General features: G+C 39.8%; 1 protein-coding gene across 1 annotated transcript in view; it reads right to left on the bottom strand.

Annotated features, from left to right (window-relative positions):
* GRIK1 (glutamate ionotropic receptor kainate type subunit 1) overlaps positions 1-9,748 on the bottom strand; it is a 134,939-nt gene extending 125,191 nt beyond the window's left edge. Inside the window, exons 1-4 of the mRNA XM_058661321.1 lie at positions 9,730-9,748; positions 9,270-9,437; positions 5,030-5,116; positions 3,970-4,023 (exon numbers count right to left, since the gene is read on the bottom strand). Of these exons, the coding sequence (XP_058517304.1) occupies positions 3,970-4,023; positions 5,030-5,116; positions 9,270-9,437; positions 9,730-9,748 (328 nt within the window). The remainder of the gene's footprint in view (positions 1-3,969; positions 4,024-5,029; positions 5,117-9,269; positions 9,438-9,729) is intronic.
* Positions 9,749-19,868: the final 10,120 nt, after the last annotated feature.

Here is a 19,868-nt window from a genome sequence, read left to right as displayed (position 1 = left end):
GGAACATCCTACCTGCAGGTTCCAGCCCAACAAAGAAGGATCAGGAAATGCTTAAAATCCCAAGATCTTTCCTCAAACCTTTGGTGTCTCTCTCTCCTCTTTCGACAGGTGCTCTGCTTCCTGGTCTTCTCTCGGGAGGTGGTTTTCCCCTTTCCTCTCCCTTCCCTGCTCACCTGGTCCCTGTGCAAATGAACTTTTCTGTCTGCAACAGGTTACTGGATATTTTATTTCTATACTAAGCCGAAGAAAGAACCCACCAGGCTTTTCTGGCACAGCCCACATTTTCGGTTGAAATCATTCTAAAACTAAAACCCATCATCTCAACATCATTCACTGATTTCTTCTTGTTTGATGAGAAGGCTTTCGTGAAGTTGATAGAAAAAGTTGGTAGAGATAATACTGTATACTCAATAAAATAATAAGGGAAAATTTCCCTAATCTAGAGAAGGAATTGGGAAACATCCAGGAGTGGCATAGAACTCCCAACAGGGCTGACCAAAAACGATCTTCACCACGGCACATGATAATCAAGCTCTTTTCAAGCAAACATAAGAAACAGATCTTTAAATGTACACATAAGAGAATCAAGATGGTGGAATAGGGTAAGGACACGTTTATGCGGATGGAAAAACATTTAATCAGGATGAGACAGAGAGGCAAATTTCAGGAAACAGGAAGGGACAGAACAATAGCAGAGGGGTACCTGGAGACTGACTGACACAGGAAAGCAGCGGACACAACGGTGTGGTGTTGCAGAGACTGATAACTCCAGCACAGCGATCTGAACTCCACCAGCATCCGGAACTCCACCAGAAACCAAGTGGGAAGGGACTTTCACTGGGAGCTCAGGTGGTGAAACCAGACAAAGAACTGTCTGTTCTGCTGATCCATTTGATTTGACCAGGCGCATTGACCTAGTGGCTAAAACCCTCGCCTTGCATGTGCCGGGATCCCATTTGGCTGCTGGTTCTAATCCCAGCAGCCGCACTTCCCATCCAGCTCCTTGTGGCCTGGGAAAGCAGTTGAGGGCAACCCAAGCTTTGGGTTCCTACACCCATGTGGGAGACGCAGAAAAAAGCTCTTGGCTTTGGATTGGCTCAGCTCCAGCCATTGCATCCAGTTGGGGAGTGAGTTATTTGATGGCAGATCTTCCTCTGCTGGGGCCCGTGCGGTGGGTGTGGAAGGCATGAAGGTGTGAAGAGTATTATTCTATTGCAGCAGGGCTGCAAGCAATGTCCCCCTGCAGGGCAGGGCCCAGCGGATGTCTCTACACCCACGTGAAGGCATTTCCACCTCCCTTTGCATGGACAGCCGGACAACCCTGCTGGGATTTCTGTATTCTATTTAGCCATTGTCTGACATTGCGAGTTGGTCTTTACTATCAATGTGAGCTTGGAAGTTGATGCTGCTAACATCTTAGCAAAAGTGCCTTTTACAATTTGTGCTGTCTCTGTCTCTGCTGCCCCCATTGATCATCCTTGATCTTTAGTTTCCTCCTTCTATGATGCATTTCCTCCCTTAAGTGATTCAAGATTAAGTTGTAGGATGAGGATTGTAGTAGGAATGTGTTACTGATTAATATGCACCATCTATTGAGAACTGCCTGACCACAGGGTAAGTTTGGATAACATCCTGCTTTAGGGTGAAACAAATGGCAGAATTATCCTTAGAAACACCCACTTGACCATGACGTAAAAAGTCTGTGCCAGAGCTTGTGGCTGCTTCTGTATAAATAAAGGGGACAACTTTCTCGCATTGTCCATTATGATCCTGGAATTGTAGTGGTCAGTTTCGTTCCTCTTTGTGCCTCATCCATGCACCCTTCTGAGTCCTGAACTCAGCGGGAGCTGGATTCGACATTCCTCTCTGTCTGTCCTCCTCTCCTATCTGACTTTGCAATAAAAAAACAAATAAATCTTTAAAAAATGATAATGATAATGAATAGAGCTAAACAAAAGAGGGTAAACGCAGCAGAGGGAAAACCTCTCACTTTACTCTGCCTTTCAAATAAATACATTCTTGAAAAAGGAAAAAAAGGTTTGTTTATTTACTTGAAGGCAGAGTTATAGAGAGGTACGGACAAAGATAAATTTTCCATCTGCTGTTTCACTTCCCAGATGGCTGCCACAACAGGGGCTGGGCCAAATCCAGGAGCCCAGAAGCTTCTTCCAGACATTCCAGGTGGGTGCAAGAGCCCAAACACTTGAACTAGCTTCTGCTGCTTTCCCAGACTCATTAGCAGGGAGTGGACTGGAAGTGCAACAGCCAGGACTCAAACTGATGCACATATAGGATACCAGCACTTTAAGCAGTAGTTTAACTGGCTACGCTACAATGCCTGCCCTGAACATTTTTTTTTTCATGTACCTGCTAGTCATTTGTATATCTTCTTTTGAGAAATGTTCAATATTTTGCTCATTTTAAGCTGAATTACTTATTTGGTATTGGGTTCCTTGGATTCTTCATCCAGTCCAATTATTGACCTCTTGACACATGTGTAATTTGCAAGTATTTTTTCCCATTTGAAAAAAAAGACAGATAATACTATAGTAAGAATAACATCATGAAACATTTTATTAGCTATGACATTCTGTATTTATCAAAGATATATACTATGGAAGCTTTGCCATTCCTTTATGTTCTATGTAATATTCTTCCTTAAGGCTCTTTAAATAAATCTGCTTCTAGAGTTCAGTTCATAATATGTTTTGTTCCCTCACAGCAAGCAGGTGAAGTTCTAAAACTATGACTGCCAGGGTCTTATCCTTCCCAGCAGGACTGTTTTGAATATAATATTTATAAGTTATATATGCATCTCTAGTCACCCAGTGTAAGCAGTAAGACAGAGTAGCCTGTGCATGAGAAAGGAAAAAACAAATAGAGCAGTTAATGAGGAAAGGAATTTAGAGGTCTTGGAAACACAGAAGCAGTCTCATATGGGAGGGTTAGACATCTCACCTGACACGCTTATGAATGCCTGGGGTTGGGCACATAGAAATCTTTCTCCCCAGTAAAAGAACATTTCAGGGGGAAGTCTCACATCACAAAAAACCAAATAACACTCCAGCGGGGAGGTTGGGAGGAAGAAGGTTTACCATACACAGAAAATCCCAGTTTAGACCCAGACTGAGTTGTCCACTGCTGTGTCAAGCTGTACTCCATCATTATATTTATCTAGCTTCCTAGGAACTTTATCTCACCTGAACTTTTTTCTCATGATAAAGATTTCTGTTCTAAGTGCTCCTGTTGCCAGCAGTTGGCCTACGTCCCTGGGAGGCAATTCCAGTAGGTGTGAAGGCCTTGTTTGGCTCAGAGAAATTTCTTGTAGAAATTTCTTGAGTTTAAGGAAGAGGAGAGGATTTGGAAATACCAAGCCTCAACTTCCAACCACAGTCAAAATACTACTACTTTCACTTCATTCCAAAATTGAGATGAGGTATAAGAAAATACATTGAGTATTTTTTTTTCCAGTGGTAATAGCCACTTCTTTATGACAGTGAAGCAAACTCAAGGAGACACATTACTTACTCTCTGTGGAATATCAGTGCTTTGTGCACCATGAAAAGGAGTGATGAAAAGAGAAATAGTAATGAAACTTCAGGAAATGCTTCACGTTACTCACTTTCACTGATCATTTCATTAGTCTTATTAAGAAATGCATGATTGTAGATAAACAAAACTAGCTAATTTCAGTTATTGGAGAAAAATAGTCAAATGGCTGGCAGCATTATCCCTTCCATGTGAAATTATCAAGCTGTTTTCTAGATACCATATCTGTGAGAGGAATTTTGCCTTATGGCAGCAAGTATATTTCAGAGTTTGTGGAAATTTAAATTTTAAAAGCTCAGTTTGGTGTAAAAACTTTGAAATTCGTTCATAGTTTTTCCATAACATACATTTTGCATAAATTTATTTTAAAAACCCTGATGTGTTGAAACAAATTTTGAGGGGATATCCAGCTCCACTTACCTTTCAGGTTGTTTTCTGTGCAGTTTTGGAAATATGTGTATGTGTATTTGCATTCTTAAAATAGACACACAAATATGACACAATGTTGTATTGGACCTGCTCCTGATCTCAGAGAAGCTTAAAAAGAAGAGGTAATATTTGAGTCTAATCACGGGGAATGAGAACATTCAAAGTCCTGAGGTTGTATAGAGGATCTTAAAAGGAAAGGGGCTGATTCAGAAATGAGGAATTGGAAAGAATGGGACAGGGCAAGAGGCACATGCAAGATATGAGGGCATCCCCATCATTGCTAATGTGAGACTTCAGGCACTGGGGACAGGTAGTGTCTGAACTAATGATGACACAAATGGCTCTATTGAAAGGAATTTTGAATTAGAAGAATTCCGGCTTTACTATGTAGTCACTACTTGATGTCAAGCTAAATAAAAAGGAGCTTGGACTCTGAAAAATTCTGAAATGTCAGAAGAAGACAGAGGGAGAGAAACTACACATGGAGAACATCAGGGAAAGTTCCCAGCAGGGCCCAGGCCTGCAGCAGCCTTATTTCCCTCTTGCATCCTGATACAAGCAGGTGGAACAATACAAGCCTTCTTAAGGGTTCATCACTGTTCCTTTCTTATGAAATTGCTCCACTGCCTGGTATAACCTGTAATTAAATCCTTCTTTGCTAATCCAATTTGGAAATTCCTTCGGCATTTGCAAAGCTTCTGATCAAGATAGAAAATTATTCTGTGGTAATTTTCAAATGAAGTTACAGTCTTAACAGAACTGGAGTCAACGAGATTACATCTTTAATACTGTGGCTGCATTACTACAAGACGGTATTTCCTTAAAAACTATAAATCTGATGCTGAAACAGTTAACAGAAAGTACTAATAAGCCAAGATAAAATTGAGTAGTAGCATGTGGAAATCCTAAATTATTTTAGAATATTCAATTAACTTCTTATAAGAAAGCGTTTTCATGTACGCCCCTGACAAACTTAGTGCTGGTTAGAACACTTGGTGGTCTTTCCTGAGACCGGAAATGGCTAGGTGTAATGTGCAAGTCTCATTCATACCTGTGCTGTCTTCATATACCACGGTCACTGTTTTCCAGTTGTAATAAAGAACCAAATCCAGGATTGCCCTGCTGATAGCTGCATAATCTGGATAGAGGTTGATGTAAAACAAGTCTTTATTGTCCACCGAGGGATGTTTCCAGCGGGTCTGTATGTGTGGAACTTCCAGAGCATTGCAAATGGATTGTACGGCACTGACGGAGGAACTATGGGATGGGCCAAACAGGGCAGCCACACCGAGAGCCAGTTGGTCACACGCTGATGATGTCCAGGGGCAAGCAGGGGTGGAGGGGGAGGGCAGGGCAGGGAGAGTGGGAGAGAAAGAGAGAATGCTATGAATTTGATTTTTCCTTTCATTAATTCCTTTTTTAATTTGACTATTGAAAAAAATCCATATTCCCCATCAGTATGTTGAGCAAATTGATCCCATTCATCTGGTAATTGTCTTGAGATACTAAGCTACAGAGAGATGTAAATGTGACCTGATTAACAAGACACCACGGGGCCAACTTCCGGCGAATTAAAATGAGTTGCTAGTCTCACTTCATTACCTTTAATCAGACGAAGAATAAACCCCTGGTTTGATATAGCATTATTGGGAGGGGGCACTCTGAGCTATCCAATAAGCCGTTTCTCAAATGAATGTCTTTTGAGTGAGTTTTGTTCTTGCATGGTAGGCTGTCAAGTAGAATATCTGTGTTCACACAAATCATAAGGAAGGCTATCCATGTAACAAAGCTCTTTAGCTCCTGTCTTGAACATGAAGAAAGAAGTCACATTCTAGATCAAGGAAATTCTGCTAAGTGTAAGGTGATACCTAATTCGTTACAAAATACTAGAGAAGCATAATTTAAAGCTCTGTTAAAGGACATTTGGTCCATCCCGTTTATTATACAGTGAGTAAGGAGAAGTCATGGTTACAAAGAAAGAGTTGAGACACATCTCTGAAGCACCAGCTCAAGGTTGGGTCTCTTTCTGCCTCAGCAACAGCATCAGGTTGCCCAACAAGAATCAGCATGAATTAAAAAAATAACCACACAAGATTTTTTTCATTAAAATGTATACATCCTATCTAAAAAACTTGGAATACATAAAGAACAATTCCATAATGAATTCTAAAATATTACTTGATATTATTTTAAGATGATGGAATCATTATAAAAATACTGCTTTATACCTTTTTTCATTTAGCCATATAGTGTGCCATTTTTCCATGTTATTACAAATTCCTCAGGAGTGTATTTTTAGTGTCTTCATGGGTGTGCAATCAGTCATTTAATTAATTGCATAGTGTTATAAATGTAATTTTTTCCTAGTTTTATGTTATCATGTATAATATAGTCTAAGGGTACTGCAAAAAGTTCATGGAAAAGATATGATTAAAAATGAAATGAGGGGCCCAGCACAATAGCTCAGTAGATAAATCCTATCCTTGCACACTCCAGCACCCTATATAGATGTTGGTTCCTGGTCAAGCTGCTCCACTTCCTATCCATCTCCCTCCTTGTAGCCTAGGAAAGTGTAGAGGACGGCCCCAACCTATGGCGCCCTGTACCCACATGGGAGACCCAGAGGAAACTCCTGGCTCCTAGTTCTGGGATGCCACCACTCTGACTGTTGCTGCCGCTTGGGAGTGACCCAGTGGACAGAAAATCTTTCTATTTGTCTTTCCTTCTCTCTGTATATCTGCCTTTCCAATAAAAATAAAATAAGTATTTTAAAGATGGAATGGAAAAGTGAGATTCTTCTGTTGTGAAACTTCATGGATCCCTGCACAGCTTTTCATATTACACATTTTCCAAAAACATACATTGTCTTCATATATGTGCTGTTATTTCTAACCAGATTATTTTCATAGATTAATTATTCAGGAGTTGAATTACCAACTCTAATGAAAAGATTCATTCATTTATTCAATTATTCATTTGTAAGGCTGAATTACAACAAGGGGGAGGTAGAGACAGAGAGAGAGAGAGAGAGAGAGAGAGATTTTCCATGCACTGGTTCCTTTCCCAGATGGTTGCGACTATCAGTGCTTGGCTAGGATGAAGACAGGAGTCAGAATCTTCACTCAGGTCTCTAATGTGAGTGCAGGAGCCCAACAAGTTCGGGTATTCTTCACTGCTTTCCTCAGCTGCATTAGCAGGAAGCTGGATCAGAAGTGGAGCTACCTAGACTGGAACGGGTGGTGCTGAAGACAGTAGCTTTGCCTGCTGTACTGCAGGACCTGCCTGGGACATGGATATTTTAAAGTTATGTGTGTTAGCCAAATTATCTCCCAAAAGTTTGGGATACTTTATCTCCCACGGTCATGCAAGCTAGTGCTTACTAATTAAAAGCTTATAGGCATAAAATATAAATTTAGGTATATTTTCAGACTTACACTTTAATTCCATTTTAAAGGAATATAGAACTGTCAAGAAAGCAATTGAGTGATTCTATTAAATAGTATATAATTTATACATGAGACTGTGTTGAATTTATAGCAATGCAATCCTGCAAACAAACATAAATACAAAAATGATAGGGATTTACAAATTATGTGCCTTGATTTAGAAAGACTTTAATAAAATTTTAGAAGTTATATTGTAGCATGTAGAGAGCAACAAATGTTGACAGCCACTGATGTGAAAAACTTTGTTCCTGTGCTCTTTGCGACCGAATTATTGCACAAGCTATGAAGATGTATTGTGCTTCTACATTTACTGCTGTATGTATAAATTGCTATTTTCTTTAAAAGCTTATTTTCTAGATGCGTTTTTCACTCATTAAATGAAATGAGGGTATGTGAACTGTTGTTCTATCTAGCATGAGCAATAAATTGAGATTCCTGTTAATATTTAGCTCTGGGATGCTACTATTATTTGACAGAAAATTAATTTGCTTGATTTTTGTTTGCCAGCAAATAACTAGTTTTAAGAAGCTTTGGGGGTGTTTAATTTACAAGAATGGCAAGTACTACAGATCACAAAGAATCTCTTGATTTTCATGTGGGATTTGACATATCAACACTATATATAATTGACTTTCTACAGTATTTGTTCTTCAGCAATGTGTGTATGTGAGAGAGACAGAGAAGGCAAGAGAAAAATGCTGCATTGAGAGACAATGCTTGTAGAGATGCCCAGCAAACTTTAAAGTGCGTGTAAAGAATTACAATGTTTTGTCACACACAGCAATAGTGTGTATGATATATCCAACTCTATTAAAGGAAGTACTTTTACACTAAAGTGATGTCATACACAACTAGCAGGATACTCTTAGATTCTTTTCTGCACCCCTAAGATGTGTTATATTTTGCTTGTAAATAACAGAATTTTTGCATATGAGTATAGTAGGTGAGTAAATCCTATTATTTATCTAGGTTAATATGATGTGGAAATCAGCACAAACGTGGCATGCATTGTATTCCACTTCTTCATGTGTTCATGATGGAGAAGGCATTTCTTCATGAGATAACACACTTCTCTTGTTCTGGGGAAATGAACATCCTTTATTTGCACACAAACATCTTCATCGGACCACCTTCTAGTGCCTTACTAACAGCCAAAATTTGGAGTATTTCATATATTATCTTGACTGAAGGAGATACAAGTGGTCAAGAGGTGTCTCGACAAGCTGCACAATTCTACCAAATAAGGAGAACTTGAAGGAAATTCATGAACTAGATTTCTTTTTATGGGCCTTTGTCTTTGGTTCAGAAGACAAAGAATCAAACATAGACATTGTTCTCAGGAGTTTGATCATCATATTTCAGTTATTTTGCCAAAAGGAGTAGAGAAAAAAATTGAGATGATATTAGGTAAACACAGTGGTTTACAACCTGCTAACACTCAGGGTGTGAGTTTTATGTGTCCTGGCCATTTCTGCAAGCTCGACAGATGTGACCTTCCACAAAGTTTTATTTGACTGCATTGTACAATTTCATGGTAGTATCTCAGGTTCAGCAAGGAAAAGCAGATCAAGCTTGACATTTTCCATTCGCAGCTGAACCAGTTAATCATAGAGCATAGGGCACTGAAGCATAAGCTAATCTGCAAGCGCTAGAAAACAGGGCTAGGCAGCACCCATTACGTTAGTTCAGACTGCTTTGAGCAGCGACATTGAGGACCAAGAGTGTTTTGTGACCCACTTGCACAAAGATGTCCATTTTGAGAAAGGGCGTATGGTGCAAAGAAGGTTACTTGTAGAGACAGACATATCGTCTATAAAAGCTTCTTAAAGTGGGAAAAATATTTACCTCTCCGTGAGGCTTCAAAGCTATCAAAAAGGTTAATTCTCTGGATGTCGTAGGTTAATGTGATGTTAGGCATCAGGGTCCGGTTTCTGTTAATGCTGGTGACTGCAAACTTGAAAGCTAATTCTTCAACATTAACAGGTTCATTTTCCACAGTTTCAAAAATCCCTCCTGCAGAGGCAAAAGAGATTCATGAGAAGCATTAGTCAGATGACCTTTGAATTATTTTTTTTCAAAAATGAACATAAAGAATATGAATGAAAGTTCCAAAATGGTAAAGGAAAGAATAGGGCAGACCCCAAGCCCACTATTATAAGTTCAGTTTATCAGCAGGTGTCATATGAAGATAAATAGGCTATTTGCACAGAAATGAGATTTTAATCCCAGTGCTGGACTACGTAATCCACACCAGATGGAAACGTATTCCAAATATTTGAGATCATAAGTATATAGCAGATCATACCATGTGGAGTGATTTTCATGGTTTCAACAGGATCACACTGTACTTCATCTAAATGTAATTTGAACTTTATCCTAACAACATTATGATTTTTTTTCAATGAAGATCTCCCTTTTTAAAAAAAATGTTAGAAATGGACATTCTACTTTAAACGGGTCATGCAGATGGCTGAGAGGGTCAAACTGGAATGAACATGCTCCTGGATCTCTCCCAGGTTGCTTTGTGGCTCGGAGCTCTGGGGTGGGTGTGTATTCTATCACTTCGCAAAGCACACAGGAAAATTCAGAGAGCTGATTATCCCCTTCCTCCCCCTCATCGTTGCTTTCTTCTTTCTTTTCCTCCTCCCATTCTTCCCCACACCCTGAAGATTGTTTCTACCTAAAAGCAAAGGTGCATTGCATCCTTGAAGGAATATGTTCCTCCACTGAGAAATACATAAGCACTCTACCAGTTGAAACTTGAGGGGCTTGCTACAAACAGTAATACGAAATATCAAGGGCTAACAGCATGGCAGAGTTTGCTTCAGATGTTGGTGCTTGATAGAGACAAGGCAAGTATTTTTTAAGGTCTGCCTGAGAATGCCAACAGACGTAGGGTGCAGGTAGAAGTTGTCTTAACAGATCTCCACTTAACTTACTCCTTGACTAGCCAAACTTCGCATTTCCTTTGGAAGCCCATATTAACTGATACTGATATAGTAAAGTAGCAAATACTTAATAATTAGCAGTTTACTGTTTATGTGCTTTCATAATTAAACCATTCCTTATCATACATCAGTTGTATTTTTTTTCCTAAGCTTGTCCATGCTACAATATATTATAAGGGTTTTAAGCTCAATTTCTACACCAGGAAATTTTTTTAAAAAATAGAGAGAATGAAAAATCTGAACTGAAACTCACAAATAAGAAACATGCATAAATAACACATATGTGTATATATATATATATCCATATTATTTTTTAGAAAGAATTGCAATCAATGAACTCTAATTCAAAGAAATTCCCCTGATCTCACCTTGAAGAAGTGAATAGTAGACAAACATATGTGTAATTTTCTTGGTAATCTGTCAGTTTTTCTTTTTGTAAACTTGGTTAGCTACAAAATCTAGCTGTGAAAATTAGGACAGATTATTCTGAGTTAAACTGGCCTCCTTTGAAAGCGTTTTTGGCTTTCATAGTTGATAACATAAAGTCTTGGTGTGCCAATCCTGTTTTGTTTTCTGAGGAACTATTGCTGACACCTGTATGATGACTTTATGTAGACTTTCAGGATTTTGCGCTAACCTTTAAATAAGAAGCCACAGAAGGCATTTATTTGGTCATAGGGGTTAGGGAAATAAATTCTACTCTTCATTTGAGCTTTTCTTGGGGGGATGATAACTAGAGGTTTTAGAGGTGGATTTTTAGTTTCTGTCAGCACTGTTAGTGGGTACTTGACATGAAAAAGTGACGGAATAAAGCTCACACAATGCACACTTGATCACAAGGTACTTTACTGCCACAGTCAAGTTGGCCCACATGGGATGTTGGCACTAGGGTTTCCTCAGTGACTGTTAGCAGGTTTTAGCTGGTCTGGCTTCAAGACGCACGATGAAAGTCATCAAGCAGAGACACTTTTCTTTATTTTTGTATTTTTTCCCCCTATGTTTCTCCATCTTTCTTTATTTCAGAGGAAGTCAGATTTCAACAAGGGACAGTCATGATTTAAGTGTGTCTAAAGGTGATAGAGACCATGGAATTTTTATCAGGGACTAAAGTAAAATTTTAAAGCATCTCTTTAAAAAGATCAATTTATTTGTTTGAAACGCAGTGTTACAGAGAGGCAGGGAGATACAGAGAGAAACAAATCTTCTGTGAGGCTACTCTTCAAATGATCTCAACATCCAGGGCTGGACAGGATAAAAACCAGGAGACAGGAGCTTCGTTTCTGTCTTCCTTGTGGGTAGGGTCCCGAGACCTGCAGCAGCTTCTGCTGCTTTCTCAAGCACATTAGCAGGAGCTGGATCAGTGTCAGCCACACTAAAGCATCTAATGAATATAAAACTTGCAAAATATCTAATTTCTTTTGCTTACGCTCAGAAGAACTAATTTGAATGGAGCAATTTATATGGACTCGTTCTTTTCCCTTTTTAAATAAATTTTCTTTTTCGTGTAAAGTGTATTTAAAACATGAAAAGTGAGACCATCCAGGGCTGCTGAGGTCTTGGCCACACCTTCTGGTGGGCGGCACCAGAATTGCCCACCCATTTCCTAACTGATTAAGAGACCACCAATGGGGAACACCTTACCTGTAGGTTCCCCGCCCAACAAGGAGGGGTAAGGAAATGCTTAAAATCCCAAGACCCTTCCTCAAACCTTTGGTGTTTCTCTCTCTCCCTCCCCTTTTGAGAGGCACCCTGCTTCCTGGCCTTCTCTCAGGAGGTGCTTTCCCCTTCCCTGCTGTTCTGGTCTCTTCGCAAATAAACTTTTCTGTCTGCAACAGGTTCCTGGATATTTTATTTCTATACTAAGCTGAGGAAAGAACCCAATGGGCTTTTCTGATAACAAAAACCACAGGTACATGTTGGTTATACTCAGGGATAGAGTGGGCAGAATTGTGAAAGTTTGGGGAGAGATGTTTCTACTTTCACCTTTCATCTGAGTGAAGAAAGAGACCCCCCACCCCAAAAGTCTGGCTTGTTATGAACCTGGAAAGGGGAGTGGTTATTGTCACAAATTCTGCAGTTACTTCCTGCCAATTAGGGGTGTAGGCCTTGCGTGTCACCTCTAATGGGTCCATCTAATGAGCTGCAGAATTCCAGCCGATGACAGTGGCCCTGTTCCCCAAATTGTCATTGCCACCAGTTACCATCCTTACAGAGAGCAAGCATGTTAAGACATTCAGGATACAGCTCTTTGCAAAAAGTCAACCATTGCCTTGGATATGATCACTATCAATCTGAATAAAGGCGGGTTGGCAGGAAAGAACTGACAATTGAATAAGGAACAGAAGCTCTGGGTTTATGAACTTGTAACACTCGATGCGCTAGCAGGAAGATTTTGTTTTGCAAAATTTACTTATCAGAAAGAAAACAACATGAAAGAGAAATATATATATATATAGAGAGAGAGAGAGGAGAGAGAGTGAGAGAGAAGGCTTCTTCTGCTGGTTCTCTCCTCAAATGCCTGTAATAGCAAGCCAAAGTAAGGGCATGGGACTCCATCTGGGCATCCCAGGTGGATAGCATAGTCCTAAGTACTTGCTAGTCAGAGTGTGTTTTCAGGATCAGATGTGGAGGAAGAAGTAGACAGCATCTACTTTGCTGCTGAAAACACTGGTGTCCCATATATGAATCACAGTACGAGTCCCAGCTCTCCCATTTCTGATGGAGTTTCTGGATAACATGCTTGGTGAGACAGTGGCAGGCAGACCCATAATCGGATCCCTCTTGTTACCAAACTAGAGATCTGTGTGGAGTTTCTGACTTTTCAACCTGGAAAATAAACCAGAACATCAGATTTTTTTCTCTCTCTCCCACTTTCTCATTTACTCTCTTTCTCTCTCAAGTAAGTAAATTTAATATTAAAAAATGGAAGTGGAGTAGGCAGGACTCACGGAAGACAATCTGATATGGGGTGTGGACATCTCAAATATCAGTTTCTCATTCTTCCTTATGTTTTTAAGATATATTTTATTTTTTATGCAAAGTCAGATATACTTTATTTTTATTGGAAAGTCAGATATACAGAGACGAGGAGACACAGAGAGGAAGATCTTCTGTCCCATGATTCACCCCCCAAGCAAACGCAATGGCTGGTGATGAGCTGATTCAAAGCCAGGAGCCAGGAACTTCCTCCAGGTCTCCCATGTGGGTGCAGGGTTCCAAGCTTCTGGATCATTCTCGACTGCTTTCCCAGGCCACAAACAGGGAGCTGGATGGGAAACGAGGCTGCTGGGATTAGAACTGGCACCTATATGGTATCCCGGCGTGTTCAAAGTGAGGACTTCAGCCGCTAGGCCATTGCGCTACACTGCAGCTTCTCATTCTTAACTTTGGTAACAATACAGGGAAAGAGGGATTGTTTCTTATTTCTTATAAGTGAAAAATAAAAATCAAGCTGGAGGAATCACAATTTCAGATATCAAGACACACTGCAGGGCAGTAGTCATTAAAACAGTCTGGTACTGGTACAGAAAGAGAGAAGATCAATGGAACAGAATAGAGACCCCAGAAAGGAACCCATGTATGTACAGCCAACTAATCTTTGATAACAAAACTGACAATAATCCATGAAAAAAAAGCCTGATCTCTTCAACAAATGCTGTTGGGACAATTGGATAGCAGCCTGAATAGGTAGGAAGCAAGACCTCCCACCTCTAACCTTATATAAACATCAGCTCTAAGTGGATCAACAACCTAAATCTGCACAGAGAAACCCCCAAACTGTTAGAGGCAAATAGAGGAAGCTCTCTCCAAGATATAGGAATTTAGAAAGATATCTTAGAAAAGTCACTAAAAACATATCTAGTCAAAGCCAAATTAAACAATTGGGACTTCATCAAACTAAAAAGCTTCTGTACAGCAAAGGAAATCATTAACAAAGTGAAGAAGCAGCCGAGAGAATGGGAGAAAACATTTGCATGCAACACAACCTATAAGGGGCTACTACCCAGGACTTACGAATAACTTCAGAACCTCAACAACAGCAAAAGAAATAACCCTATGAAGAAATGGATTTCTTTTCAAAAGAACAATTTCATATGGATGATAGACAAACGATAAAATCTCAGATTCCCTAGCTATCAGGGAAATACAAATGAAAACCACATTGAGTTTCCACTGAACTCCAATGAAAATGGCATACATTCAGAACTCCACTAACAATATCTGCTGGCATGGATGTGGGGAGAAAGGTACACTCCTTCATTGTTGGTTGGAGAGTATGTTAGTACAATGACTATGGAACTCAGTATGGAGAGTGCTAAGAAAACTGAAAATTGATCTGCCACATACCTAGTTATCCTGCTTCTGGGAATATATTCAAAGGAAATGAAGTCTGCATATGAGAAAGGCATCTGTAATTCTATATATACAGAAGCACAAACTACGCTAGCAAAGACTTGGAAATAATCCAGATGCCCGTCCAAGGAGGAGTGGTTAAAGAAACTGTGGTACATCTACTCCATGGAATACCATTCAGCCATTAAAAAGAATGAAATCATACCATTTGCAACTAGATGGTCCAAACTACAGATCATTTTGTTCAATGAAATAAGTCAATCCCCAAAGGACAGATATCATATGTTTTCTCTGATATAAAGTAATCTTCATCTCAGGGGTTTTGACATTTTTGTTCTTATTTTCATTTCTTCAGGTTTTTTTCTTATTAATTTCTCCACTGACTCATAGGTCACAGAGTAGCATCGTTTGTAAGGTATTTGATAATCTTTTTCATTACTCAAGCAACATATTGGCCATTCAGTGGCATGTTATTTAACTTCATGTTGTTGTAAGTTTTCTATTTTCCTCCTGTTGTTGGTTTTTTTTTCTTTAATATTCATTTATTCATTAATTACATTGCATTACATGACACAATTTCATAGGTACTGGGATTCCCCCCCACTTCACCCCAAACCCTTCCCCCATCATGAATTCCTTCACCTTGATGCATAACCACAGCTCAAGTTCCGTTGAGATTCCCTAATTAAAAGTTTACACCATACAGAGTCCAGCATCCCACTTGTCCAGTTCAAGTTCAACGGCCTCTTAGGGAGGCCCTCTCAGGTTTGTAGGCAGAGCCAGCAGAGCGTCACCTCGATCAATTAGAAGCTCCAACATATCATCAGCAACAGTCCAGGTATGATGAGGCTGGTTTTGTTTTATGGCTTTTCATTTATGGGGATACCTAGTAACTGTATAGTAAGGACTATTATGTGCAGATGTGAAAACACAATACAGTATGCATCTCTACTTTCAAATCAAAGATGGACTCCCAATGAAACTGTTAAATATATCTTGGCAATAGGATGCTGGACTGTCTACCATTGGTCCACACCTGGATACACATAAATAGCGAAATGACTGACTTAGGACTGTTTAGGGAGGACTATACTACTGTTATAATACGAGAGAAAACAATAGTGGGGCAGGGGATTTGGATGGGGGAAAAGCAAATCCCAGAGTATATGAAACTGAATAATCAAATAATTAAAAAGAAATGAAAAAGTGGACAGGGAGATTATTGTTTTTTTTTTTTTTTCTAATTTCAAATAACAGACTAGTCTGTGACAACCATAGATGCCTGGCTCTCCACAAAATGTGTGTGTTTTTATACTCTCATTAAGTCATTTCCCCTGATATTCATCTATAAATGTGGGCTACTAATGCCAACATACGTCCCCTGGAGGAATTATTTATAAAGCAAAATGCATAATACAGACAAAGAGATCTAAAACATCAACTACTCCCCAGAATTAAGCTGGCATTAACTTCAGGGATGAAGATGTGACACTGGCTTTGCATCAGCTGCACTACTGCCTGTTCACCTCAAGCTTGTTCTTTTGGGGTATAACTATATTTTACTGAATGTGTCTGACTTTTAGTAGCTGTGTTTTTATTATGTGTGTAGTAGCATGTGGGCGAACTCTGTTTTGTCAGTTTTGAAGACAATTTTCTTTGGTTTCTTCACCAAAAATGTTATAAATGATGTCATTACCTCAACATTCCCAAATGTTCTCCTTTCTCCTGGAGAGAGCTGCTGTTAAAAAACCAAAACAATGGGCCCGGCGGCATGACCTAGCGGCTAACGTCCTCGCCTTGAATACGTCCCAGGATCCCATATGGGCACTGGTTCTAATCCCGGCAGCTCCACTTCCCATCCAGCTCCCTGCTTGTGGCCTGGGAAAGCAGTCGAGGACAGTGCAAAGCTTTGGGACCCTGCACCCATGTGGGAGACCTGGAAGAGGTTTCTGGTTCCTGGCTTCGGATCTGAGCAGCACCAGCCATTGTGCTCACTTGGGGAGTGAATCATCGGACGGAAGATCTTCCTGTCTATCTCTCCTCCTCTCTGTATATCTCACTTTGTAATAAAAATAAACAAATCTTAAAAAAAACCAAAACAATGTACAGTGAAATATGTTGATGGTTTAAGAAGTATATAGAATGTGAGATCTGATGAAAACATGTGAAAAGTGAGGAATAGGGCCGGACCAATACTTCACACAGGAATAGCCATTTTAAGGAAAAGCCACTTCTCCTTCCTCCTCCTCCACATAGCTTCAGTTTACACAAAGATGAGATGTGGATTCAAAGTAGATCACAGCAAAGAGACACAAATCAAAGGCTAAATAATTCTACCCTCTCTTTCTATCTCTCTATCTTTTATTAGGTTTTATTTATTTATTTATTGAAAAGCAAAGAGGGAGAGATGAGGGAGATCTTCAATCCAATGGTAAATTCTCCAAATAGGTGCAAAAGCCAGGCCTGACCAAGGCTGAAGATGAGAATGCAAACTCAATCTGAGTCCCAAGTGAGTAATAATGACCTAAGTGCTTCAGTAATTACACTCTGCTTTCCAAGGTGCTTTTCATGTTTTAGGAAGCCAGAGTGAAGAGCAGAACCAGGACCACAAGCTGACAGGCAATGTGAGAGTCCCAGGAAGTGCTTTAACCACTGTACCAAATTCCTAGTTCATCTCTCTGTTTTTATTTTGAGTTTGTTTGAGTGGTCTAGCAATGAGATATTTCATGCTATGGGATTCGTCTTGTAGGGGCTTCTGGCTTTACTCATTTGGAAGACCAAAGTCCCATTGATGTAAGAGGATTAATCCCATCATGTTCATTCCATACTCCTTATCCTCTTCTTGCTTTCATACCTTCCTTTTCCCTCTTTCCTTCTCTCCTCTAACACTGACGTATCTCTTTCTAATTCTTTTTTGTGTTTTATTACTTCAGTTGGGCAAAACTTGAATGCCGAGCAATTCAATGAATCACAGAAGGAATAGAAAAAGATGAAACCTGGTGCAGGTGTCATTTCTCAACAGGCGAATCCTCCACAGCACCATATGTGACTGCTCATTTAGGATCTGAGATGCACAACTATAGTAAGTTTTGAAAAAACAGCAACAACAACAACAACAAAACTATAACCAGGGGTGGAGCTCTGACTCAACCCTTCACCTTCAAGTACTGGCATCCGATGTGGGTGCTGGTTCATGTCTCAGTTGCTCCACTTCTGATCAAGCTTCCTGCTTACGTGCTAAGAAAGCAGTCAAAGATGGCCCAAGAACTTGGAACCCAGGACCTATGAGAAGCCCTGGATTGAAGCTTCAGATTGGCTTAACTCAGGCCATTGTGGCCATTTGGGGAATGAACCTGAGCATGGAAGCTCTTTCACACTCTGTCTACCCTTCTCTCTATAAATCTGCCTTTCCAATAACAATAAGTTAATTCATTAAAAAAAAAAAGTGAAACTGAACAACTAACGGAGGCTCAAGAGAGGTAACGCATTTTCCAGGCTAGATCCAGTGTGATGGAAGAAATCAAGACTTTATGGATTAAGCATGAGGAACATATTGTTCCTGACTGCAGAAACCACAGGAAAATAGCTCAGGGAGTGTGTGGCATGATCACTCAGTTATCTAATCCTCCCCTTGCTAAGAAGCAGCAGCAGCCGCTCCCAGCTCCAGATCAGCCTAGCTCTAGATATTGCAGCCATTTTGGGGAGTAAAACAGAGAATGGATGATTTCTCTTCTTCACTCTTTCTGTCTGTAAATCTGCCTTTCCAGTTAAAATAAATACATCTTTTTTTAAAATAGCTCAGCAATGGAGCACAGGGGCGGGGTGAAAACTTCCAATCTATGGGCATGGGTCATCCAAGTTATCTTTTATCACCCAAAGTTTCATTTCCTATGCTTCTGAATTGAGAGAAATACTGTAAACTGTTTGGGAGATTTTTCATGATGATGTGGATCAAATTAAGGGCATAGAGATCACACTCCATTCCTTAGACTGGAAACGAATGGGACAAACTCCTCTGTTTTTCTATCAGAACACAAGCTTGATTCAAGGTCAACAAGGCATCATGAGAGCTTAAATCTCTTTGTGGACTGATGTCGCCACAAGGAGTGCTTTGGTTGCTTTATGCAAACAAAAGATAAAAGTAGAGGATTTTTTCCAGTGACTGCTTGGTTTCCCATGGGGATCTTTTTGCCATTTGAAGTTAAAAGATAAAATTACATTTCCTATAAATATCAAAATTGATATAAGCTCTGAAAATGAATCCTTTTTTCTTAATAAATTTGTATACTAGGTCTTCATTTTTGAGAACCTGTATAGGTTCTTGATTTCATTTTTCCCCATTGAGTTTGGGTGAAAGAAGATGAATGTTAAAAGTCTCGGTTCTTTATCCTTTGTGTTCCCTTGGTTGAATGAAAGGGTCACACATAGTCTAGCAGCATAGAATATAAAACAAAAAAAAGTGTGCATTCTAGCCAAGTTTTGAAATTCCAACCTATTGTTCTGTCCATCATGTTATGTGCTACACTGTATACATCCCAAATTCATCTGGCAAAGCCCTAGCTCCTGGTACCTAGTAGCGCAAGTAGAAATTAGATATTTAAAAGGTATTTAGGTGTAAAGCAGATGGTTATGTTGTGCTTTCATCCATCCTCATAGCAACAAGTTTGGACATAGAGAGATGTGGTAGGGAAGCACGGACAACAGAGGCTAAGGAACCACAGACACAATTAGAAAGTGACTTACGTCAGGTAAGGAAAAAGGTCACAGGATAAACCAAATGTGCAGACACATTGGCTTTGGATTCTGTACCAGTGAGAAAATAAATGTCTGGTTGAAGCCATTCAGCCTTACTATTTGATGGCCCTAACTGTCTTGAAATTGAATATGACTTTATGGCGTAGGAATTTAAGACAAGCAAAGACGAATTTACTTGAAATCTCAGGTTAGGAAAAGTCTTATTAGCATGACAGTGCTTCTGTCTCTATTGGATAGATTTCTGTATCGGCAAGGTCAATTTAGTACATAAGCCTGGAAGGTTCATGACCATATAGCACAGGTAGAAGCCACAGGTGGCCACACCCTATATTCAGAGCAGATTACCTTCCATGGAGGATGGTGGGTGAGTCGAGGGGTGGGCCAATAA

This window comes from Ochotona princeps, chromosome 3, assembly GCF_030435755.1.
Source record: "Ochotona princeps isolate mOchPri1 chromosome 3, mOchPri1.hap1, whole genome shotgun sequence".
NCBI classification, from domain to species: domain Eukaryota; kingdom Metazoa; phylum Chordata; class Mammalia; order Lagomorpha; family Ochotonidae; genus Ochotona; species Ochotona princeps.
Note: the sequence above shows the minus strand (reverse complement) of the source record. Positions and strands in the feature narration are given on the sequence as shown.